This window comes from Saccopteryx leptura, chromosome 4 (assembly GCF_036850995.1).
Source record: "Saccopteryx leptura isolate mSacLep1 chromosome 4, mSacLep1_pri_phased_curated, whole genome shotgun sequence".
In the NCBI taxonomy this organism is placed as follows: domain Eukaryota; kingdom Metazoa; phylum Chordata; class Mammalia; order Chiroptera; family Emballonuridae; genus Saccopteryx; species Saccopteryx leptura.
In genome coordinates this window covers 111750033-111776435 of record NC_089506.1, presented here as the reverse complement: position 1 = coordinate 111776435, position 26403 = coordinate 111750033, and the positions used below count along the sequence as shown (strand labels likewise).

The following is a 26403-nucleotide window of genomic DNA, read 5'->3' as shown; positions in this document are numbered from 1 at the left end:
AATTACTACAACCAAGTAAAGTAACATTGATCCTATTTACCTCCAAAGGCAATGGAATAGTAAAAGTTGTCCATTTCTGTCTTTATATTTTGTTTTTAAAAGAGTGATTATAAAACAATCTGAACATCTGGGTTTCTGTCCATGCCAGCTGTAGCCTCCCTTAAAAACCTCAGAGATGCTCATTTCCATTTACTATGAAACAGTAATTCCAAGTTATTAAGCAAAGAGTATAATATTAAATGCAATCTGGATCTCCAAACATTTCTTCCTTTGTTCAATTGTCAAGGACACAGGAGGTTCACAAATTCAAGAGTTGACAGGGAAGACATTTTTGATCAATTAAAAGACAAGACAGTGAAGTGGTACTTCAAACCTGGCTTGAAGCTCAGACATGATTGGTATGGAGCAGTTTGGAAAAGGATCAGAGAAATGCACAGCTATAATGAATAGCTTCAGTCTCTGCACAGAACAGGAGGTAAAGAACTTAAAAATGCCTATTCCAGACTAGGAAAAGCAAAAGAGAAATAAGTGATGGCAGGTGACCCAGAAGATTAAGTGCCTGCTGTTAGCTCTGTCCAATACCAAACAAACCAGTGAGAGATAAGGAGTTGTCAGCTTTTGTTTCCTGCCTACGCTTAGATACTTAGAATTTTTTGCCAAAAATTCAAATCTAAAAGGTTCTGAGCAGCATTAACTAGGAAAAGCAAGCCTCTGCTGTGAAAGATCTGCATATATCAAGGTGACTCTTTGATGGTACATGTTAGCATTACTAAGCTCACCAGGTCAGCAGTGTCACAGCCTGTCTTCTCCAAACCAGGGGAGAGTTGTGTCCTCTCTTTGTTTTCTGGGGGAGCTCCATTCTTGATTTTAAAGTTCATTTTAAATTGTATAAGCTCTTCTGTTTTAAAAACTTTATATTTAACTTTTTTATTTATTGACACCCTGACCGATTCCCTGTTGTATGCAATAGTGAAAAGTCCATAGACTTTGGAATCAGACAGACCTGGGTTCCAATCCTGATTTGTTATTTCTCTTGGAATCTTGGCTTTACTACTCCACAAAATGGGGGTAGTAATAACCAACTTATGTGGTTGTTTTCAGTAGTAAATGAGTTATAGATATACAAAATACCTAGAAAAGTGTGCAGAACATTTTGTTGCTCCATAAATGTCAATAACATTCCCAATGCATTTACAAAGCACAGAAAGAGAAATGTGCCGAAAAAGTTACCTTCCAAAATTATATTTCCAGAACTGGCCCTTCAACTTTAGTCCCGGATGTGCCTATTGAATATCACTCTCTAGTCTAGACTCTTACATCGCAGAGACCTTGGAATTGGCTAGAATTCACTTATCCCGTTCCTATTATAAACAGAAAGCAGACTCTAACATGGTAATTAATGTGGCCTCTTTATCCACTGGCAGCACTTAAGCAGGATTTAGGTCACCTACCTCTTCGTGCATTTTCCTGAATGTTTCTTCTACTTCCAGTCATCAGCTAAACCAGACAAATGCAATCTGGTGACCACCTTTCCTCCAAAATTAGATGCCCTCTGTGCTTGTTTATCTCTGCTAACTGAGCCATTATTTCCTTGAACTCACTAGAAGTTTTAGAACTCCCTTGGCAAGGCCTTCTGCCTAATGCTACATTTCACCCCCTCCACCATTCTGCACCGCCATATTCTGTACCCCCATCCATTTGATATCAACCTGCCATAACTTTCTCTTTTTCAATGTCTCCTGTATCCTTTCCTTTTAGTTTTACCTATACAATCACAGTCTAGAACCTCAGTACCTAGTATTAGTGTAAGTTTCCTAACTAGACACTCCCAGTGACCACCCATTTCAACCCGAAACACTCTATGCACCCATGCTTTGCACAGACATCTCCAAACACATATCTAATAGCAAGACCCAGCAACAACTGAGCCTTTGGGTATAACCACATCTATGAGACAAACGAACAAAACAGAACCAAGGAGTAATCAAAGAAGTGGGTATAGAACCAGGAGAGTACACAGAGAAAGGTTAAAATATAGGAGTAGGCACAGAAAGGGGTCATTCTGTCAACAGTCCTCAAGTCACTGTCTGCATGCTACCAAACACCTTGGGGAACTGCTAAAGAGGACTGATCCATGGCGGAACATAAGAACAAATTAGTGAGCAATCTGGATCTAAACGGGCAAGGGACCACAGGGTGGACCCAGGTACACACAAGGTCAAGATTACATTCAGGGATTAAAAATCACAGGTACCAAGTACTTCACTAATATCTGTACTGGATAATAAGGAAACCTAATACTAAACATGTCATTCTGTATGGCTCAAGTATTCCTTGTGTATCTGTTCAACTCTTTTTTTTTTTTTTTTTTTTTTTTGCCTCTTTTAAATCTTGGAAATGATGTTCTTTTATCACATAAAAAGTGAAGATATTTACCAGGTTAAAAGAATAAGTTAATTTTCAGTAATATGTCTCCATGTGACCTCCCTTAAATATTTTCACCAATACATGACAATATGAAATACTCTTATTTTCTAAAGTTTGGATCCACGAAATTCTTTATTTACACCTTAGAAGTTTTATATAAATTTGCTTGTCAAACTTATAGCTTCTACATTATAGTATGTCTAAAGATTCTTTTAGTCTGAATTTCTGTGATTCAGAACTGAGGGGAGTTTCAACGACAAGACGATTAAGCTACTTACCAGGGTTGAATGTATAACAAGTAGAAAAATATGAGTAATGATTAAGTCACTTCAACTATGATGTCTCCAAACAAGGAAACAAACACACAAACAAACAAAAAAGACCTTCTGGTTATAATACCCATCAAAAAAGTATCGTCATTTCAGGAAGTGAAGATTCTGACAAAATGGGGGAGGGGGCTTGCAAAGTTGAAATGGTAAATCAATAAAAATTACAATGATAGGCTCTACCCGTGTCATTCTGTTCACGTTATATACAAAGCATTATTTCCAGGGTGACTATTTAGCGAGCATCTGCCTTCCAGGACACAAGAATACATCCACTCGGTTTCACCACCAGCAAGCCTACCACCAGTAAATTGATGCGCTGCCACCATACACAGATGGCAGGCCCGTCCTCCTACTCAGGACAGGGACCGGGGCCATACCTCCCTGTCGCCAAGCCACAGCCGCTGCTCCGACACCGGGAAGCCTGTCTCGGCCCAGATGCACTCCTTGACGTCGCGCACGGTCCGGGACTCCAGAACAGCCACTGTCCTGCAGCCGACGCTGCAGCCGGGGAGGACGGTCACCCGGAGCCACCTGTGCGAGAGGCAGACAGACACTCAGTGGGGGCCTCGCGGGGGCCCGCGCCCCCCCAGCGCGCCCTCCCTGCCCGGGTCGCGGTGGCGGGCACGCTCACGGCCCCGGCCCGGGTCGGCCCGGGCGGGGTTACCTGTCCTCCATCGCCTGCGTCCTCGCCGCGGGCCGGTGTCCACCCAAGTGCCCGCGCGGGCTCCCGATCACGGCCGGCCCAGCCGCACCGGGAGGCCCGACACGGGCCCGGAGGGCAGGCTCCCCATGGCGCAGACCGCGTCGCCCCGGCTGCGCTCAACCGCAGCCCCTGAGCACCCGCCGGCGCCGCGGTAGAAACGCGAGAGGAAGCCGTGCCGCGGGGGAGGAGAGTACGGATGCGGCGGCGGCGCGCTCCCGGCCGACGAAAGCCTTGGAGGCGCCGCCCGCGGGCGCGCGCCTGCCTGCAAAGACCGTTAGCGGCCCACCCCCAGCCAGACCCCACCCTCCAGGCCCCACCCCCAGCCAGACCCGGCCCCGGGGATCTCAGATTCCGCCGGGCCTGCCGGGCCCCGCCCACTTCTGCAGTGGCGCCCGCGCCTGGACAACCTCAAGCACGTTGATTGCGGAGGAGTGAGTTTAGAGCACGTGTATTTTCCCCGATGGAGTACAACAGTGATAGGAAATGCAGAATGTCTACATTTCTAGAGCCTACGTCTCCTTCAACTTGAATGATTTTTAATGTCTGCAAGCATCTCCAAGTAAGATTTATGGTGCCCTCTTAGATGCTGGAGGGGAACGTGATGATTGCAGAATGTAAGTCTCTTTCTGTGGTTTCATTTCCTGTTACTTTTCAAGGCATAAAAGTAAAATAAGTGATGCAGTTTCCTGGAGGAAGGAGTGCCAGTAGAAAAGTAATAGATGAGAATACACATAAACATATCCTATGACATGGTAAAATATAAACATGTGATTTAGTTTAGCAATATTGTCTTACAGTGTCAGTACCCTAAGTTTTTCATTCACACCTACAAGCTCCCTGAAATCAGAAACTTGAGTCTTAGAGTTCATGTGATAGCCCCAGAGTAACTAATGTTGCCTTGTAATTTGAAAATGTATCTGGTTTGATGAAGCTTCTGAGAATGTCCTTTCCACTGGCTTATTTTTCATAGGTTTGAATGAATCACAATGCAAAAACAAAACAAAAGTCAACATCTATTAAGACAATTCAAAGGCTATGTTGTGAACAAGGAAACGTGTGTTTCTTTTTTTGAATACACTGAAGAGAATTAAATTTTACTGTTGACCCCTAAAATTGTATTAATTACTGTTTTTCAATTACCTCTTCTCCACCTCATCCACACAAAAAATATTACTCAGAACTCATTATCTGTAATATACAGAATGCCCTTACAGTTGTTCCATCCCTTCATCTAAACTTATTTTTAAAAGGGAGTGCTTTAAGTCATGCAGGTTTTTCCCTACTTAAAACAGGTAAGCACATTTATTTATTTTTATTTTTTTGCATTTTTCCGAAGCTGGAAACGGGGAGACAGTCAGACAGACTCCCGCATGCGCCCCACCGGGATATGCTCTGCCCATCTGGGGCGTCGCTCTGTTGCATCCAGAGCCATCCTAGCGCCTGAGGTAGAGGCCACAGAGCCATCCTCAGTGCCCGGGCCATCTTTGCTCCAATGGCGCCTCGGCTGCAGGAGGGGAAAAGAGACAGAGAGGAAGGAGAGGGGTGGAGAAGCAGATGGGAGCTTCTCCTGTGTGTCCTGGCCGGGAATCGAACCCGGGACTCCTGCACGGCCAGGGCCAGGTAAGCACATTTAATCAACTAAAAGAGCATATACTATTTCAATATAAATATCAAGCCAGAAACCCCTTATGAATGGTTACTTCTTTCAGACAAGGTTGCACAAGCAAATGCACTGAATACCAACAATTGGAAGGAATGTGAGCTGTCACTCCTTGCTATCACATATACCCCAGAATAAATCTTTTATACCCAACTCCTTTGACAACCCCTAGATCTACCTGCTTCTTTATGCATTTTCCTAGTATATGGTGACAAAGGAACATGACTTGAGAAACAAAGAAATCACCTTGGAGAGGGTTTCACAAGAAGCAGATTTGGTTGGGGAAGGAAGTTGATCGTGAGAAGCTTTGCGTTTCCAACTTCAGAAAAATGCAAAAAAAAAAAAGAAGCTTTGAACACCTGGAGTTAAAAGTATACTTAGGATTTACTTTAAAGGATTAGTTAGCATGGGAGCTACAACTACACATCTGGAGCTCAGGAGAGATGTCAAAGCTAAAGATATATATTCAGCACTTGTTTCTTTAAGCATTTAGATAATACCATATTTCCCCATGTTTAAGATGCTCCTTTCCTAAAAAATTTGCAGTCTAAAAACTGGGGCGTCTTATAAAGTGGTTGTAGTTTTATTTACTCACATTTCCCGCTTTTTTGTGCTTGTTTTTGTGCTCATTGTTGAAGACAGTGATTTGTCATTAGACACAGATGAGGACAAGCTAATAGATGGGAGTTTTTACAGTGATGAGGAGTTGTATGAATTTTATGATGAATAAAACAAGTTCAATGATTTTATGTAATACATTTCTTTTCAAATTTTGGGCCCCAAACTTAAGGTGTGTCTTATACATGGGAGCGTCTTATACGTGGGGAAATACGATATTTATTAAACCTTTTCTATGTCCCAGATGGACACATTTCTAAATGATAGGGATACAACAAACAAAGCCAAGTCCCTATCTCATGCTTATATTCTATGGAAGAAAGGCAACTATAAACAAATAACATATAGACAAATAACATATCAGTCCATCCTATAGTGTCAGCCAGGTAGGGATAAGTACTATTTAAAAGTGTGTGTGTTTGGGGGGGGGGGGGGTTGGAGCAAAGCAAGGTAAGGGAGTAAAAGAATTTCTTTCTAAGAAGTGACATTTGAGCAGAGGCCTGAATGAAACACAGGAAGATGAAATTACCCAGAAAGAGCTTATGTAAGAAGAAACAGGGCAGAGCAACTAGTGTAGTTTGTACTTCCATCACCTTTGACCTGGATTTGGTGCCATCACCTCCTACTTATTCTCCACCCTCTACTTATCCTCTGTCCAATCCATTCCCCAAACCGCTACAAAATCATATTTGAAATTGGTGTATGTTTTGTTTACTATGGCTTCCCGGGGTTGAGAAGAGACCCTAACAGGATAAGTACTCAGAAGATAGGAAGGAAGAAAGGGAAGTAAGGAGGGAGGAAGAGAGGGAGAGGGAGAAAAAAAGAAATGAATAAATAATACAGAAAAGTAGAAAGAAGCTCAAACATTACTCATAATTTTAACACACTTTTATACATTGCCATGATTTTTTTTTTATATAGGGACAGAGAGAGAGTCAGAGAGAGGGATAGATAGGGACAGACAGACAGGAACAGAGAGAGATGAGAAATATCAATCATCAGTTTCTTGTTGTGGCACTTTAGTTGTTCATTGATTGCTTTCTCATGGGTGCCTTGACCGTGGGGCTACAGCAGACTGAGTAACCCCTTGCTCTAGCCAGAGACCTTGGGTCCAAGCTGGTGAGCTTTACTCATACCAGATGAGCCTGCGCTCAAGCTGGCGACCTCGGGGTCTCAAACCTGGGTCCTCCGCATCCCAGTCCGATGTTCTATCCACTGTACCACTGCCTGGTCAGGCATATTGCCATGAATTTAAAGGTTTTTAATGTGATGCAATTATACTATGGACACATAGTATTTTCAACATTTTTATCACTGTCAAAATCTTATGTCTCTAGTGCCTGATTGATTCCATTGAGAAGAACTATCATAGGCTGCTTAATCCTACTGATGCTTAAGTGGGTATTTTAATTTTTCAGAAGTTCACAAATTTCAGTGAATATCTTTGTTCATGAACTTTTGTCACTACTTAGAATGAGAAGAAAATTTGCAAAAATTTAAAAAATGTTTAGCTGAGCCTTAGTTCATTCTTTAGGAGCATATTATCAAATGTGTAACAGCAAGAAGCCATCTCAACTGCAGTCCCTTTTTTAGAGTGAGCTCAAACTCATTAAGAAATGGGGAGTCATCTGACCACGCTTTGAGCCTATTTCAGTTGTAAAGATGGGCAAATAAAATTGTTTTATTGGGCAAGCTGGACTCAGCATGATGGAAACAGAAAACAATGTCATTTTTCTCGTGACCCCTGTTTTTACTTGTCCTGGTGTTTCTTTCTTTACATTTTTCTGGATGACATATCCAGGCATGGGCTCTAGTTTTCCCATCATTTTTAGGAGATAAAAATCTTCCATTCCTTTCCAATCCCTAAAATGGGCTCATTTTAGTAATTGAAAATCCTATCTAGGATAATAATCAAAATACCAGTCCAACCCAATGTAAATATTCTTAAATCATAATTGGGCTCCTTTTATTCTGGTCCTTTCTCAGCACCACATACTGTGTCAACTGCAGTTCACAAGCACAGGTCAAGGCTGAGTGTTAACTTCTCCTGAAACAATATTTCAGGATTTCATGAAATAGAATGATTCTAATGACTTGTATTTGTTGATCATAGAGAAACAATAATTAGTCCTTTCTACAGAATGTTTACCAGTGATATGAAGACAAAAGTCTAACAAATTGTTATTTCTTTGTTTAACTGGTAGCACAAGGCTGTTTATCTTGAAAATAAAAGGATAAGGATATTGTGGACCTGCCATTTAGTGAAGTCCTAAAGAATGAATTAAAATCATAAGCCAAGAGAGAGGAAACAAGCTGGAGCAGTGCAGGTTGATGTCCCAGCCACGTCCCTCCTGATGCTTTGGAGTGCTGTATACAGTATTCTGGTAGCATATGTTTCAGGTTCTCTGTATGGTTCACCAGGCTTGATAGGAAGGAAGTGAACCCCTCTAATCCTGTCCACTTGGCAGCATCTCTCTCCAAAGAAATCTCTACCAAACTTCTCTTCCCTTGTTAGTCTGCCTAAGGAGGTCTCAGTCCCAGAATTTACTTATCTTCTTGGTTTTATTCCTATCTCAAGTCATCTCCTGCCCAGTCATCCTCAGTCCTGCTGCCTGAGGAATCTTTGTAGAATGTAACTGTGATCTCCTAACCTGATTTAAATCTGGAACGGCTCCCCACGCCCTTCAGGCAACTCCATATATAGCATAAAGGAGACTTCATGACCATATCCCTGCAGATTCCCCTAGGATCTATGCCTTTATACGAGTTCTATCCTACTGGGAGTTCCTCAGTCTTATTGCAGTTTTTTTACTCCAAGAGCAGAGCTGTTTTTGATTCAATTCACATTAAGTGCTCAGTAAGAGTTGTTAAATATATGAATGCTTGCTCTGCCCGCTTCCCGGGCTACCAAGCTGATGTCCTGGGCATTTGTGCCTCCACACCCCTCTCCCCTTGCTCTAGCCTTCATTCCCTTGTCCTCTGCATTCAGGGCTGTGGTGTGGCTCTGACTGGGCCCCACCACACACTGGCTGTCTCCTAGCTTTAGCCCTCTGGGCAGAGGTTCTCCATCTTGCTCCAGGGAGCCTGTGTCTGGTATCATTCAGTCTGCCAATTCCCCTAACCCCCAGGTGATTAGGCAAACAGGTCCTGACCCATTGGCTTCCTCCCCATGACCACCAGCAGAGAGGGAGAACGAAATGACTGTCTCGTTTTATTTCTTCAGTGAAGATTCTTAAAATCTGAGAGAGAACTCGTAGCTGAAACCCTCAGGAAACTGATACCCTTGCTCCCAAATATTGACATAAACAAGATAAAATGCAAACTGCCTATCAGATCATTCAAGCTCTACTTTTGCTTTCATCTCTCACTATTCCCCACCCCAAATTAACTCTTTCTGCCTCCAGCCCACCCTTCCACGCTGTGCTCCAGCCTCATCGCAGGAATGCCCCAGCCCTCTCACATGACCTTTACATGCACAGTCCTTCATAACCTCAGGTGCATCATCTGAATTTTGATCTGAGGTTGGTTGAATCTGCGGATGCTGAAGGCTAACAGACTTGAACATAAGCAGATTTTGATATCAGAGGGAGTCCTGTAACCAAATACCAAGGGAAGACTGGATCTTCCTCCCTTCCACCATGTCCCTTCTTCAGATTTAAGCTTCTTCTGGGCAACCTGATGCCTCCCGAGGCACCGAAGCTGGGAGCCCCAGTGTTGCCTTCTAGATGTCTGTCCATCCTGTCTGTATCTCCTCCCTCCTACTCACTAAGGGAAGAGTATTATTCTACAAAATAATCCCTTTAAAGGAAGACTAGCTCTTCAACCAGAACTGCTTGGGCCCAGGCAGAATTTATCCACAGGCCACATTCAGTTAGCAATCTGTCAGACAAATGACACAACTTTCCTTCCTTTGGGCTATGTGAACACAATTGCTTAAGTTTTATTTTTAGTTACATTAAACATGCTTTGGGCAATGATGTCATTTTTCTGAAATAACATTCTGCCTTTTTTTCCAAGGAGGGCATTATGAACTCCCTAAACTGCTGTAAAAGTTGAGAAAAAAAGAATTGTACAGAATTTACATGATGCTGCTGAATCTATTGTTAATTTTAATGAGAGCTAGCTGTTTGGTTGCCAAAAATCCCAGATTATTCAAGAAAATCTTGCCAAAGCAAAATTAACGAGTAAGAGCCTTGTGTAGTCATGCTGTCACATATCAATTGAGTAATACAAAGAGACTTTGCATTAGAAAGAAAAAAGAAATGACTCAGGCACTCAGATATTATAAAGGTGACACATCTTGAGCCATCAGCCATTTCAAGGAATAATAAAACCACACATGATTTTAAAATTCCTTTTTCATTTATAATGACCTTTAATTAAACATTGTCTCTTGGAACATTTTATAGAAAATATGGAGACAGAATGGGCTGGCTCAATTAAATATGTACATTAAAATATATTTATTGTATTCTTTTATGTGTGTGACAGAGACAGAGAGAGGGACAGATAAGAAGGGAGAGAGATGAGAAGCATCAGTTCTTCGTTGCTGCACCTTAGTTGTTCATTGATTGCTTTCTCATATGTGCCTTGACTGGGGAGCTGCAGCACAGCAAGTGACCCCTTGCTAAGCCAGCGACCTTCGGCTCAAGCCAGTGACCATAGGGTCATGTCTATGATCCTACACTCAAGCTAGAAACCCCATGCTCAAGCAGGCTACCTTGGGTTTTCAAACCTGAGTCCTCTGCATCCCAGTCCAATGCTCTATCCACTGTGCCACAGCCTGGTCAGGCTATTGCATCCCAATACTATAATTAGAATGGAATCTTATCCCTAGACATAATAGTAGAAAACCTATAACAAAAAGCAAAACCTGTGAAACATTTTTTCATAGAATTGGTTATTTGAACATAAAAGAGGAAAGAGTATGAGCAACCAATACCATAATGCGCTCCCTTATTTCTGTTTTCTCTGACTTGCTATTACTCTAGTCAGTTAGGTTTCCTGTTTTGTCCTTCACTTTCCTGAGTTGTTCTTCACTCTTTGCCCATTTCCAGCCTCTGCCCCTTGTGTGGTAGTGAATTGGGAATATGATCCCCCAGCTGTCACACCTGACAAACTGGGTGGATTGTCACTGTTCCAGGGTCACTTTCTTACGTACTCAACTGGACTGATAACTTCCTCCTAGGGTTATTGTCAGGTAAAAAGGGCTGTCACTGACCTGGGGGGTGCTCATTTATTCATATGACAAGAATGTGTAGAACTCGCTATATGGAGGACACTGGTATGATAAAGGAACACAGCTCCTCTCTAGGGGGAGCATCACAAGAAGTACAAGATGGCCACCTCCAAACTCCTTTCTCAGTTATCCTCAACCTCTTTCTTCACCCTTCTCTCTTACTTACACATCTGAACAGTCAAGATCAATGCCAGAAAAAATGAGAACCAAGCAAAGGGTGTCTTGGGTACTCTTAAACCCCTTTATGTCAACTTCGCCTCCTTTTCCTAATGTGCCTCACTCTTTCCTTCACCATTCTTCCAGCTCTGTTGAGCTCAGTGCATAAGCACTGTTCATATTCTATGTGCTGGCACTCTGCTGGGGTGCTCAGAAATTACATCTAATGGTAATAATAACAACCCCACTGCTCAGAAGGAGCTCGAAGAATGGACTGATATACAAACATAATAAACATAATTTCAACACAAAAAGGAAAGTGCTACAAGAAAGGAATCCTACCAGAGTCATTAGTTATTACAAATGCCAAAATATTGTCTTCCATTGACAGAGCTTTCCTCGACTGCATCATGGCTTTGTGTCCCAGTCAGGGAAAAGACTGCCTTCCTGGTGGCTTTTATTTCTGGAATGAAACCTGGGTTTTCTTTCCCTCCCTCGTTATCTTTATTCCCAAGCACACTGCAAGCTTCAGCTCCCCACCAAATGTACCCTGTTGTTACTGATTCTACCTCCCCTCTGGGCCACACTTCAGTTCCTCCAAGTCCTTGGAAAAGAGCCCTTTTATTCTTTCCTTGTGCATTTCCATGTGTCTTTCATGTGTTTACACATAGAACTTATTTTTCTTTTCATCTTTTAGACCTTCACCAACTGCATGTAGACTCCTTCATATCCACTATTATTTTTAGTTCCCAGGTAAATCTGCAAAGGAGACATCATCAGCCACAAGTATAAGTCAGAATTCAGGACCCAGAGAGAGATGTAATTTGTCTGAGATTTCCTTTTAAATGCAAGTGTCAAGATTAGTGCCCAGGTCTCCATTAAATTTCACTTATTCTGTGCTGTTCTCTGGAATTTAAGAGAAGAGAAAACACTTTTCCTGAGATCCTAAAAATCATACATGGTCACCATTCTTTAGGGACAAGAATGTCCTAAATTCTCTCCTAACAGCTAATCACAATCTTGTATTTTCAAGCATGTGTCACTTTTGTAGCCTGGCTGGATATAGGCAGCCTACAAGCTCCCCTCCTCTCACACTGGAAAATACTTCTAAATGTGTGCAATAAATATACAAGTATGAATTACAGAATAGAGATGCAGATGTTCAACAAAAAAGATTTTACAATTAACTACTTCTATTCAGTTAATTACAGCCAACGAGGTTACTTGTTTGAAAATATTCTCTCCTTTAGTTTTGAAATGATGTCTCAGATAGAATCTCTAGACTAATAATTTGATTAACATACTCTGGTCAGTAGTATGTGTGAAATATAAACTTATTTATGAAAACCAGTGGAACCTTATTTATTTTTGTTATATTTTATTTTTAATATTTTTGCTCATATTCACTAAAGATTTTTAAAAGTAAAGAAACATACTTTATGTATTCCATTTCTAAATATCAAAGCTTGGAATGATACTGTCAATGAACAATCTAAAGAGTGATTATTATTTTATGTCTGTGAAAACCAATGCCTCAATAACTTGGAAATATGAATCATAGAAACCATATTCCCATAATTTGTGAATTTATGAAAAACACCTCTTCTTTTTTTACTTTATATTAAAAGAGGAACATGCTATAGTCTACTTCACATGGGAGGATTTATGAGTGGTTGCATGCCTTTGCTGTCTTGGAGAACCATTCTAGTAGTTGGCAGGCAACCTCTACAGAAAAGGACATAAAGAAAATGAACGCTAGTTAGAAATAGATAAAAAAAGTTTTTCATGGAAAATTGGAAATAAATCTATAAAAAAACTAGATTTTACATGAGTGCTACAATTCAATTCAGATTTCATCTTTTAAAATCCTCCAACTAATTTCCTGAACCATTTTAAATGTTCTCTTGATGGGATTTCATTGGACAAATTAGTTATAAAATGAAAAAGCTTTACTCACTGCTTATAAATATGAATATTTCTAAAGTTCCAAGGTTAAAATTATTAAAGAAAGCATATAATATTCAAATATATGTTTTTTCAGAATTCATTCAAATCTAAATCTAATCACTTGAATGTTCATTATTTTTATAATATTTATAAATATAATGCGTAAGCAATCTACATTTAAAACTCATCAATTGGTAAACTAGGGCAAATGACCATAGCTCAGGAAACACTTTTATTTTTACTGGTAATTAAACTTATATGTGTATTTGTCTTGAAGACTTTGGTTACTTTCCTGTTTTCTAAATATTTTTGGTTAAATAGGCTAGATTACAGATACAAAGCAAATATTTCAAGAAAGAAAAGTTGATTTTTCTCAGTAAACCCTCTTCTTACATATCCAATCAGCAACCATGTCTAAGTACTCAACTATGCTATAGATCTTTTGAATCGATCTCATTTCCTCCCCTTGTTCATTCTGATTCAGGTCCTTACCCTCTCTTACTCAGACCAGTAGGTCAGCATCCCAACTATTCTCACTGGCCCTAATCCTTCTCCTCCAGTTCATCTTCTCTCTGTCATAACAATATTCAGAATTTTAAATTATCTACATGATAAAGTCCTAATGCTCCAAAGTTATGCTTGCCTTTCTAGCCCTGTCCCTGCCCCAGCTTTCTAGACATCCCCCCACTCCCATCCAGCTCTGCAGACATGTTCATGTCTTTGTACTTTATTTTTCATATTCTGTTTCCTCCTGCAGTGTCTGTCTCCTCCTACCTGTTAAACCCTTTACCCATTTCTGTTGGCCCAGCTCAAATGTCACTTCAATTGTAAAAACCTCCTTTTCTACCCATCACTGTGGGAATGCAAACTGGTACAACCATTATGGAAGACAGTATGGTGGTACCTCAAAAAATTAAGAATAGAATTACCATATGACCCAGCAATTCCTTTACTGGTTATCTAACCAAAAAGCTTGAAAACACTGGTACACAAAGACACATGCACTCCCATATTCATTGCAGCATTATTCATGGTGGCCAAGACATGGAAACAACCAAAGCGTCCCTTGATAGAGGATTGGATAAAGAAGATGTGGCACATATACACAATGGAATACTACTCAGCCATAAGAAATGATGACATATTGCCACTTACAACAACATGGATGGACCCTGAGAACATTATACTGAGTGAAATAAGTAAATCAGAAAAATATAAGAACTATATGATTCCACCCATATGTGAGATATCAAACTGAGACTCAAGGACATAAGTAAAGGTGAAGTGGTTACCAGAGAGAGGAGGGTGGGGAGTGGAAGTAAAGAGGGACAAATGTATATCATACATAGGTGGGATATAAAACCGAGACTCATGGACATAGATACAAGTGAAATGGTTACCTAAGGCAGAAGGTGGGGGGAGGGGAATAAAGAGAGGCAATATATGGTGACAGAAAAGGATCTGACTTTAGATGATGAGCACACAACTCAGTCAACTGTTCAAATGGTATAGAGATGTTCACTTGAAACCTATGTTACTCTTATTGATCAATGTTACCCAATTCAGTTTAATTTCAAAATTAAAGTAAAGAATAAAATAAATATATAGAAAAAAATAGAAATGGGTCCATGACAAATAAAGTTTATGTCCCCTTTCTTATTCTCTCATAATACTCTGTATATCCATCAATCCTAGTTCTTTCCATATTACATAAACCATGTATTTATATGGCTGTGTCCCCTTTTGGAGAATGGAAACATCTTAAGAACAAGAAATAAATCTTGGCATCCCTTTCCCACACCCCCAATGCCTGGCACAACCCAGTAAATGCCAATGGAGTGAATAAGAACTAAGATAAGTAAGCAGGCTGATTACAAGATCTCTTACTCTGAAGAGATGAGGAAAAGCTGGAACTTCAGACTCAGATCATGTAACAGAAACATGCACGAATGGGGTTTTGGAAACAGTCGTTCATATTTTAGGAGACAGATATAAAACACATCAGAAGTGAGAAGAATCTAATCACACTCCTGAGCCACCAGTCAATGTCGAGCCCCAGGAGAAGGTAGGAGGAAGGGATGAGAGTAAGGTCAGCGAATTCCTTCCCCCAACACCCCTCCCACCGGGGCCTGCCTGTCCCCCACTGTCCTTCTCAAGCAGTCTTGCTCCACAGTAATAGTCTCTGTCCATCAAGTTTCAGACAATTTCTTCTATCACTAGTCTTGAGAAGTAACAAAGCCACTGTTTCTAGCTCCAGGTTCCTTAGTGATTTCTTGTGGTCCCTTTTCACCCTTTGCATAAACACTTCAGTTATCTTAAGTTGAATTTGGGGACCCCAGCTGATAGGCCACTCAATGAGGCATGATCACCTATCCATGAAGGAGAGAGTAAATCAAACTCACTATTGTAAAAAGCAGCAGCATGCCTGATTGGCAGGAAAATACTGCAAAGCATTTATCAATGTGTTTTTCTTTCCTTCCCTCACCGAATCCCTTACCTTTCACACTGAAGATGCATTCTTTGCCCCCCATGAAACTGACAGCACTGATGGGGAGTTACCTGTTACAGACCAGACACGAGGCTGCTAATACCCTATGGAAGATCTGAGCATCACACATGTGGGCTGAGTTTTCCCTTTCCCAGAAACCTGTGGGAGGAGGCTATGAGAAAACTGAGCTAGTCTTTTCCTGACCACTTGTGGAGGACCAGCAGTTGTGAGGAGTCATCCTGTCACCTTTTAATGATTCTTTTTTTTAAATTTTTTATTATTTTTTATTTTTATTTATTCATTTTAGAAAGGAGAGAGAGGGGGAGAGACAGAGAGGAGAGAGAGAAGGGGGAGAGGAGCAGGAAGCATCAATTCATTCCCATATGTGCCTTGACCAGGCAAGCCCAGGGTTTCGAACCGGCAACCTCAGCATTTCCAGGTTGATGCTTTATCCACTGCGCCACCACAGGTCAGGCCTTAATGATTCTTTTTGTAAAGATATTGTATGGTATTCACCAGGATTCTCACTGACCCTCCTCTGTACCTTGTATTTCCTATGTGGTGGCCAAAGCACTCGATAACCCCCTTCCCAAAACAGATAATAGCATACTGGACAAATTGAAGTGATAATACTAGCAGGGAGAAAAATCCCTAGAGCCAACAAACAAGGATAAGACAGACTGGTTTGCAACTGCTCATTAGGCTGAGAGAACGGTGGAGTAAGAACAACGATTTCCTTGAGGGGAATACTCTGTGTCAGTACTATGCTAAGTGTTTTGCATTCATGATCTTTAATCTTACACAATTATAGGCATGATTTCCCCAAAATTATAAGAAAAAAGTAACTTATGCAAGACCACATGACTGGTAAAGAGCAAAACAGATTCAAGCCAAGTATATATGAAACAAAAGTTTATACTCTTACTGTTACATAATTTGTTTTCTCTTAAAGGAGTTGGGAGGATATTCATTGAGAGTTTTTCTTTTGTTTGGATGCAGAGGTAGGTTTCTAAAGAAAAGAGGAGAGAGAGAGAGAGAAGACATGGGAGGACAGATCAGGACCCAGCCTCCCCTCTCTGTCCGCACATGAGAGACTGGTTTTGAGCTTATGAGGACAAAAGATGAAGCCACAGTGTTCATGAAATACTGGATAGAACTAAGTCTATGCAATACTGCTTCCATCCTACAAAACAATGTCAGCATGAGCTTGAGAAGTCATGCTTCTCCCCTCACCACCCATCCACAGGTTGCAGAGTCGCTTCGGGCTCAAAGGGTTTGCTGGATGTAGCGGATAACATCCTGACAGAGGCACCAGCTACAAAAGCTGCGGCAAGTCCCCTTGACTGAGAGGCTGAAGTGGAATTAATATGAGCAAATTCATTTCTGAGCCCATATGAGATGTCACTGCCCTGAGGCTGCCGAGAAATAGCCAGGAAAGAATGTAAGGAGAAGAGAGGAGCATGAAGGTTCGAGTCTTCTCAAGCAGCGAAGGTTTGGAGCTATAGAGATATGGGTGCAAATACTAACTGACCTTGTGAACTACTCAGACCTAGGAGGTGTGGAACAATTTCTAATCCACTTGTTCTTTCTTTGGATCCCTGTCACTCTGGCTCTATTTCTGAGTAACCACCAGGAGCTTCATGGCTCCAAGCCTAAATTTGATCCTGTCCCTCATCAGAAGGACACAGCTGCCTGATTTTCTTGGCCCTCTCTATTGCCACTTCTTTGTCAGGGCTTAGTTTTCATGCACTGGATGCAGATTATCTGCCTGTTCTCCTGAACTGGACTTTTCTCTTTTCTCTGATTTTTTGTTACTCCCACTGTGTTATAGTAAAAAATATCCATTTAGTCTTTGTCTTCAGTTCCTGGCACAGAGTTCTTAAAACTCTTGGAATTTCTTGAGCAGTGGGAGTATCTTTTTATGCTAATGAGATAACTGATGGCAGAGCTCCTAGATAACATCAAGATGGGATTGGTCACCAAAGGAATGTGTCTTTCAGCCCTATTCCCTGGCCTTCAAGGAGAGGAAAGGGGCCAGAGACTGAGTTCAATCATCAACGGTTTTATTAATTTAATCAATCACATTTACATAATAAAGCTTTGAGGAAAAACTCTGAAATGAGGGTAAGGGAACTTCCCGGTTGGGTTGGTGAACTTATCAGGTACTGGTAGGGGGGTAAACCTGGAGTGAAGAGGGAAGTTCTACACAAACCCTGTCACCAAGTCTTCCTTCCTGTTGTCTGTTCCAGAGTTGAATCTTTATAGAATACAGTAATAATACATAAAGAGGTTTTTGAGTTATGAATTGTTTAGTGAATTACTGAACCTGAGGGAGGGGGTCTTTGGAATCCCAGCTTTGTAGTTGGGTCCCCCGGGAAACCCATTTGTGGCTGGTGCCCGAAGTGGGGCAGTCCTGCAGGACTGAACCCTTAACCTGTGGGGTCCGTGCCAGCTCTGGGCAGTTACTGTCAGAACTGAATTGAATTCTTGGATATACAGTTGGTATTAGATAGATAATCAGGGTACTAACTGCTGTTGGAAAACTGGGGTGCAGTAATAATCAGGTTGTTTATACTCAGCTTAAATGTACTCAGTATTCCAATGCAGCTAGATGGTAAAGATATTCTCACAGTCTCACTCAAAGACTGACACATGCTACCACAGAGCCAGCATGTGTGTCCCTCTAACACACTACCACTCTGGCCAGAGCTACCATCATCTGGATACTTAAAATAGCCCATAATGGGTTTTCCTTTCTTTGACCTTTGCACCTCTACGTTGCCACTAGAGGGATCCTTTAAACATGTAAGTCAATAGATGATTACTAGAATTAGTAGGGTGATCACACTATAAGGTATCTATAAGGTACAACAATGCGGAATCACTATATTGTACAAACTGAAACTAATATAATATTGTATACCAACTATACTTCAGTTTTTAAAAAATTTAACTGAAGAAAAACACATAAGTCAGATCTTGTCACTCCTTAAAACCTTGCAGTAGTCCCAGTTTCCTTCCCAGTGATCCGGTACCTGGCCACCTCTGCAACCCCGTGTCCACTCCCTTGGCCCTCATTCCCTTCAGTCCAGCATGCCGGCTTCTTCTTTGTTCTTGGAAATGTACCAAGCAGCTCCCACCTAGGGGCTTTGTACCTGTTTCCTTGCCTGGAATATATTTCCCCTAAATAGCTTATGATTAATTCCCTTACTTCTTGCAAGTGTTTGCTCAGATTTCACCTTCTCCATGAGGTCTGTCTTTACCATCCTGTTTAAACTAGTGACGCACATTCCTACATCATCCATTGGACTCCCACCTCATTTCCCTCGCCTGCCATTCCTTCCGTTTCATCATACAAGGTACCATATAATTTAATTGTTGACTAGGTTTATTATTTATTTCTTGGCTTCCCCTAGAAGTAGAATGTAAATTTCACAAATCAATATCTATGTCAGTTTCATTCACAGTTGTATTCAGAGGACATCCTCCCTCCTCCTGCCCCTCACCATAATAGAATGCTCAATGCAGGCAGTTGAATGAATGATTTTAAGGACCAGAGTTTGTTTGGAGAATCCTAAGTGCAAGTGCCACACTGCAATCCCAGGTTAGATGTAAAGTCAGACACACTGGGCAGACCCCAGAAGGAGCTGGGAGCTGCAGATCCCATCCTGACTGGGCTCCAACATGACAGACTCTTTCTTTGACCAAACGTCAGAAGGCTCCTGTGAGCCCTCTGTTTTGACCTGCCTCATCCAGTTGCAGCAAAAATCCTACTTGGTCAAGTTAGCAAGATCCCTCAACCTTAATATCTGATCACTTTCAATATCTAATCAAATTCTTCACCCCTCGCCTTCGACACCTGATCACGCTGTCCTGCCATCAGCAAGAACCCTGTCCAGTTAGTTTAAACAATTGAAACAATAAACAAATTTGAAACATTGAAAAGAAACTCCGTATTTGTTTTTTCCTTTACCTTCCAAAATTTTTTATTCAATTGACAGTGGAAATATAATTTTTAAATAGGCCTTGCCTCTTAACAAATCAGAATTAATTTTTGTGACTGATTGTTATTTACATGTGTGAATGCACACAGGTATTGACTGCTTACTGTGTTTGATTTTTATTGACAGTTGGAATATTTGATCATTTTTTGGATTTTCTAATATTATGAGAAGTCTCCTTAATGTTGCTGCTTTTTAATTTGTCATCCACTGATTCCCTTTCTCTGCTCTTTCTCTGTTGGCGATTGATCCCACTTGTGTTTATTTAGAGTCAAGTCTACCCTTTTCCCCCATTGCAATAGTCCTAAATAATATCTTTCTTACCATTTAAAAATGTCAGAGTAATTTTCTTCTTTAGCCAACGCTTTGAGTTTGAGCAAGTCCCATAAGTTTAGTTTTTTCATCTATTAAATGAGTCCCATAAGAGAGGCTCTTAGATATTGCCATGAGCTTGAATTCATCCCAGATATACCAAGCCCCTTAGCGCATGTACCTAGAACTATTTCCTTGGTATCCTAGGGGGCGGTTTCCCAACATGTGATCCGCCCTTCGGATCCTGGAGTTTGATCTCCGTGCTATCACAGCCTGATACTCCACCATCTTCCTGAAGGCAATGGAGAGGGAACCAATCCCAAAGTGGCCTTCAACAAGTAAGACTGCCTCAGCTCTTACCTTAAATATCCAGATAATATATTCAATCATGTATCTGCTTTTATTCAGGCAATATTTTACATTGCTTATTAGATAGATAATCTTTTTTTCCCAAAAAAATATTTACATCAAGTCAGTGCCTTGGGAAAGCCCTGCATGTTAATGCTGTGACTCGGAGCAAAACTCTACAACCCCCACACATGCCTCTGAAAACTCAGAACACAGCACCTCCGAGACCTAGAAGCACACACTAGATCATTTTTACCTTTAAAAATTATTATTATACCTTGCGGTCCTAGCTGGTTGGCTCAGTGGTAGAGTGTTGGCATGGCGTGTGGAAGTCCCGGGTTCGATTCTCAGTCAGGGCACACAGGACAAGTGCCCATTTGCTTCTCTACCCTTCCACCTCTCCTTCCTCTCTGTTTCTCTCCTCCCCTCCCACAGCCAAGGCTCCATTGGAGCAAAGTTGGCCTGGGGAACTGAGAATGGCTCCATGGCCTCCACCTCAAGCGCTAGAATGGCTCGGGCTGCAGCAGAGCAACGCCCCAGATGGGCAGAAACATCGCCCCCTGGTGGGCATGCCAGGTGGATCCCAGTCGGGTGCATGCAGGAGTCTGTCTGACTGCCTCCCCTCTTCCAACTTCTGGGGGAAAAAAAATTATTACCTTGCCCCAGGAACAAGGAGACCAGGCAGTCAAGTTTTACATAGTTATCATCTTTAAAAGACAGGTTTTAAATGTCTTAATAAACATTTATTCATAAAAATAATCTTAAAGTGATGATTCAACTCTCAACCCATGCCCTCTATGTTATGTATCTATAAATATTATTATATCCAATCACTTTTAGCTTTCATTAAACTATAAGTTTTCAGGAAATTCTTAAGTACCCAACCCACATAATATAAATTTCTGCAAAGATGTTTTCAGTTGATTTATATTTTTTCTAGCTATAACTAGAATTTATCACCTAGAGATTGCAAAGATAATCTAAAATAATCTAATCTGTTGTTTTTTTCAACATCTGTTAGATGCTCCAAACCAATCCTGATTTTTGTTAAAAATTTATACTTAGTTTAAGCATCAATGATTCTATATAATCACTATTCTTCAAAATAAATTATAAATAAAAGTATTTCTAACAAATCAGCCTATGGTAAGTTAAATGAAAATGGGTTTAACTTTAATTTGAAAACAATATCTACTTTTAAAACTAAGAGGAAATGACTATATAGAAGCACTTAAGAAGTAAAAAGAAGCCCAGGCTGGTTGGCTTAGCAGTAGAGCGTTGGCACAGCGTGTAGAAGTCCTGGGTTTGATTCCTAATCAGGGCACACAGGAAAAGCGACCATCTGCTTCTCCACCCCTTCCCCCTCAATCTCTATCTCTGTCTCCCCTTCCCAGCCATGGCTCGAATGGTTCGAGCAAAGTTGGCCCTGGGCACTAAGGATAGCTCCATGGCCTTAGTCTCAAGCACTGAAATAGCTCAGTTGCTGAGCAACAGAGCTCCCGTCCAGCCAGGCAGAGCACCACCTGGTAGGCGCTTGCTGGGTGGATCCCTGTCAGGGTGCATGCAAGAGTCTGTCTCTGCCTCCCTGCCTCTCACAGAATAAAAGAAAGGAAAAAAAGAAGATAGTAAAAAGAAAAATCTACAGAAATACTGTGATATAATATTTATGATAACACATAAATATATTTCTCTCATGTTTAAACAATTTAACATCAGAATAGGAAGAAAATGCATCTTAGGTGACTTCTCATAATACTAAAAACTACAGAAAATAATAAAATATTCCAATCTGTCAATAAAAATTAAACACAGTAAGTAATCTCAGTACCTGTGTGCATTCACCTAGTTAAATAATAGTCACAAAATTAATTCTGATTTATTGAGGCAAGTTCTATTGAAAAATGTTACACTTACTTCCTCTATCTAAAGAATACTTTTCAAAAGGTTAAGAGAAGAACAAATATTGAGTTTTTTCAATGTTTCAAGTTTGGAAACAAAAGTTTTACCATTGATATCATTAGATTTCAAGATGTGAAACCTTACCTGGTGTCTATCACACCATAATTTCAATTAATGAACATTCTACTTAAACATGGCAGTCAAAATCAATGAAAAAGTATTTTGTCATATGCTTGAGAAGCAAAAAAAAAAGAGCACATAGAAATTTAAGAGGCAATTAACTGTATATGACATTTGTGCATAAACTGTCAAGCTTGTAAAATAGGAATCTGTTCTTATAAAATAGCCACTAAATTTGAGGAAAGGAGCAAGCATGACCTTTTATCATCATAGTTTAAAAAGGAAAAGCAGAGTGCTCTCAGTTTACTTAATACAGTTCTAAGTACTTCACAGTAGTTTATTTAATTATTTCCAAATAATCATATGTCCAGTAAGAGGCACTAATATTCAAATATGATAAAGGAGAAAGTATAATACATCTATCTAGTCAACTGTCCATTGCACCAATCACACCAAGAGACAGAACATCCAAACCACCTGGAGAAAAGTATGGAATGATTTTTATCCCTTGGTTTGAAACGTTACTTACATAGTGACAGTCAGAACTAAAGTACCAATAGCTGACTCACTTTCACCTCTAGAAGCCTTTCATTTGCTTTAGCCTATTGATGTCTCATTTGGTAAAACCCAATAAACCTTAAAATCTCAATGCAACTTGCTTTAATTTAAAGTGTTAACTCATTTACCGATTATCCTTGGTCTCCATTGTTACTTCTCCTTGGAATATTTGTCTGCTAAAAGCATGAAAATACTTTTCTTCTGTTTGTTTTCCGTTTGTGTTTTTTTTTAACCAGTACTACAGTTCAGCTCTGTGAGTTCAGTGTGAAGCCTATTCTTCCCCTCTGTGTCCATTCATCATCTGATATCCAAAAACATTGTGCTGTCTTTGTGTTCCTTAAGGTATGATTCTCCAGTCTGAAAGAGGTTGCCTCTTGCTGCAATGAAGTCTTTAAAGTTAATCACTTTTGGCTTTTCTCCAAAACAAAACAAAACAAAAAAACACCCTGTTTTCCTGTGAGAATCTCCTGTGTCTCTTTTTGAAGATGATGAGGAAAGATGTTGTAGATGTCCTCGGGGTTGGTGTTTCTCACCCTTATCTCAGCAGATGTAAAATTCTTGTTGGCTAGCACCCTTCTACTTGCAGTGGTGATTTCTGCATCTCGGCATCACTTCTGTTCTTCTGAAAGAAAGATCAAGGAAGGTAAAGGAAGGAGTAGGGAAAGTACTCAAAGTAAATGCACTGAAAACGTGATTCTTTGTGGAGGACAGCATGGTTCTTAGCTCCAGAGACTTTCTAATTATAAACTGGTTGCACCACAACCTTGCCAGATAACACCACATTTAACCCTTGCTTGACAATCAATGAGTGCACATGTGAAACTAAATGAAGTGATCTCTAAAAATAAAAAACTAACTACATAATTTAATTTTCTGTCCTCACTCTCTTTGCATTTCTTCTCACTGACTTTTTCTAAGTAGAAATGTGTGCTTCAAGCAATGTGTCTTTTTCCCCATAACTATACCCTTAAATCCAAACCAACGACTTTACACATAATGTGACTCATGTTTGAAAGTGAAATCTCTATGTTAGAAAAAGAAGTCATACCACTCTGAACCTGCCTGATCTCATCTGATCTCATAAATTAAACAAGGTCAGGCCTGGTTAGTACTTGGATGGGAGAAAAAGAAGAGAAATGTGTCTATTAGAAAATCTTCATTTGTCTAGTAATGGTGTCAATAACCATTGGTGCCTGCAAAAGTCTAACATTATAATAAATAAACTAGAAAAAAATGACAAACTTTTATAACAGTGATAAACCAGATAGACCCATGAGATTAAATTTTCTACCCATTCATACAAATATCACAATTAAAATTACTCTATAATTTTCAAGGTGCTCTCTTAGACATTTAAGGGTTCTTTGAAGAAGACAGAATGAGAGAGGCAGAATTGCTAATATGTTAAAGAAACTTGAACAGTAAGTAACTGCTTTAAGTTCACTCAACTAAGAAGTAATAGACTGGAAACTGGAAAAAAAGTCAGTTCCTGACTTCTTATTTCATTTTTGTTATGCACCAATGTTTCATTTTAGACAAAAGTGCCACAGAGATAACAATCTAGTACTTATAACACTACAGCTTCTCAGATATTCAGTAAAACCCAGGAAAATAATCCAAAATTCACTGGAAATTCTCCAAAAATACTTCTCCAGTAGCTTATTATAATGAAAATGTTGCTAGGTATTGTGAATGACATTCATTGAAACAAACCAATCTAAATTTTTCTTGCTACTTCATATAAAATACATATATATAATGAAATTTGACTTTCATCTGTCAAGAATTAAAGATCTAGATTTAACATTAAAATTAAGAGTTAAAATTAAATCAAAGAATTTAATTTATTAATTTATTAGCAAGGGGATGGGAGCTTTTCATATGATAATGGATTTTTAAAATTGGACTCTTTATATGTTTAGATTAAGAGAGGTTGTATGTAATACAGTACAAGATTAAGATCAATTTATTTATTTGTAAAACAAGTGGATTGAAATAAATGTTCTGAATTCTGTTATTCTGGACAAGTATATATGTTTTAACTCATCTATAGTTCTGAGAATAGGAGTTAATTCAAATATGTCTCATAAATAAAAAAGTTTTGTCCATTAAAATGTCATTTAAAATATAACCTTAAAATTTAAACATATGGTAGAACAGATGCAAGTTTTGTGTGAGTGTTGATGATAAAATATGGGACTCCAAGGGAAATCTATATTTGTTCATGGTGCTCTGTCTCTGTGGGAATACTGGAGAGAAATAGATGCACTGATCTAAGGTAGAGCACTGGGTGTTCTTGCTTACTAATGTCCCTGAATGAGCTTCCATCACTGACCTAGTTTGTCAATATCTTTTAAAATATATATTCTGTTATCTGAAATGTTAATAGATTTATATCACCTGACACGTTTGATAAAACTACATAGAACCCTGTGACAAATTATTATCCTCCGAATGGGCAATAATGGATCATTTACAAAAGAACAATCTTTGAATAGCTTTTCCTAGATAACTCTTAGTCTCTATGAATGTACTGTTAACAAACACATTTATTTCTATCATTTCTAGCAGGATATGATGACTTTGTCAAGATGCAGTCTTTCTCCTGACCTATCCTGAGCTGCCAGGCTAATCATCTTGTCAAAGGGCTTCCCCTCCTGCCCTGTTCTTGATGGACCCGATGCTACATTCTTGTCTAACAGCTCTTGAACTCTCTCTTTCTAATAATCCAGTCTTTCATTTCACATCACTTCTATAATTAACATCCAACTCACAGTTTAGGATGCCCAAAACTATTATTTCTTTTTTGGACACTGGAATGTTGTACATATTCACCTCCCCAAGACCTATCTTACTCTCTGATTGTTCAGAAATTATCTGCTGTGGTTGAAAGATTGTATATATTAATGATACAGCACATTTCCCAGAACATCAGTTTCCCAAACAAATCACAAATGATCGCCACCAGGATTTTTGAAATACAACATACAAAGGATCTTTGGCCTATTTGTGTATCACCTGTTTGAGTTTTTACTTAATATTTTTCCTTAAAATGACTCTCTACTTATATAAATGTATTATAAAAGGAAATTTTGCATCCACACTGTAAATGGAAACCTGGTACCATGTGCCACAAATAGACAGTAAGTTTAAATATAAATACTAAAATAAATACAAAAGGAATCTTATTAATTTCTAGAATTAGATACCAGTGCTCGTGAAAAACACTAAGTCTTTCTTCAGTAAAAAAATGGGGATTCTGTACACCTGAAACTAATATAATATTGAAGATCAATTGTAGTTGAAAAATAAAGTTTTTTTCAAGTGGGGATTAGTGAATTTATGGGAACACTTAAAGCCTTTAATACTTTCATAGAGAAAGAGGAAAGGCTGAAAATTGGGTTCATTTCAAGAATTTATAAAAAAAGATAATAGGAATTAATCCAGAGACAATAGTAAAATAAAGATGACAGCAGAATTGATAATAGAAAACAAAGATACAATGGAAAAATCAGTAAAAACAAAAGTTAGTCTTTAAAAAGACTAATAAAATTGGCAATCTTGTAGCAAGACTGATCAAGATAAAAGCAAAAAAGTC

General features: G+C 39.6%; 1 protein-coding gene across 2 annotated transcripts in view; it reads right to left on the bottom strand.

Moving 5' to 3' along the window:
- SACS (sacsin molecular chaperone) overlaps nt 1–26403 on the bottom strand; it is a 94351-nt gene that overhangs the window by 55671 nt on the left and 12277 nt on the right. The window contains exons 2-3 of one of the 2 annotated variants that reach the window (XM_066381000.1): nt 22934–23427; nt 3134–3287 (exon numbers count right to left, since the gene is read on the bottom strand). In XM_066381000.1, the coding sequence (XP_066237097.1) occupies nt 3134–3287; nt 22934–22953 (174 nt within the window). In that variant the 5' untranslated portion in view covers nt 22954–23427. Of the gene's footprint in view, nt 1–3133; nt 3288–3420; nt 3703–22933; nt 23428–26403 lie in introns of those variants that run through there. The other variant, XM_066381001.1, reaches the window with a different exon arrangement.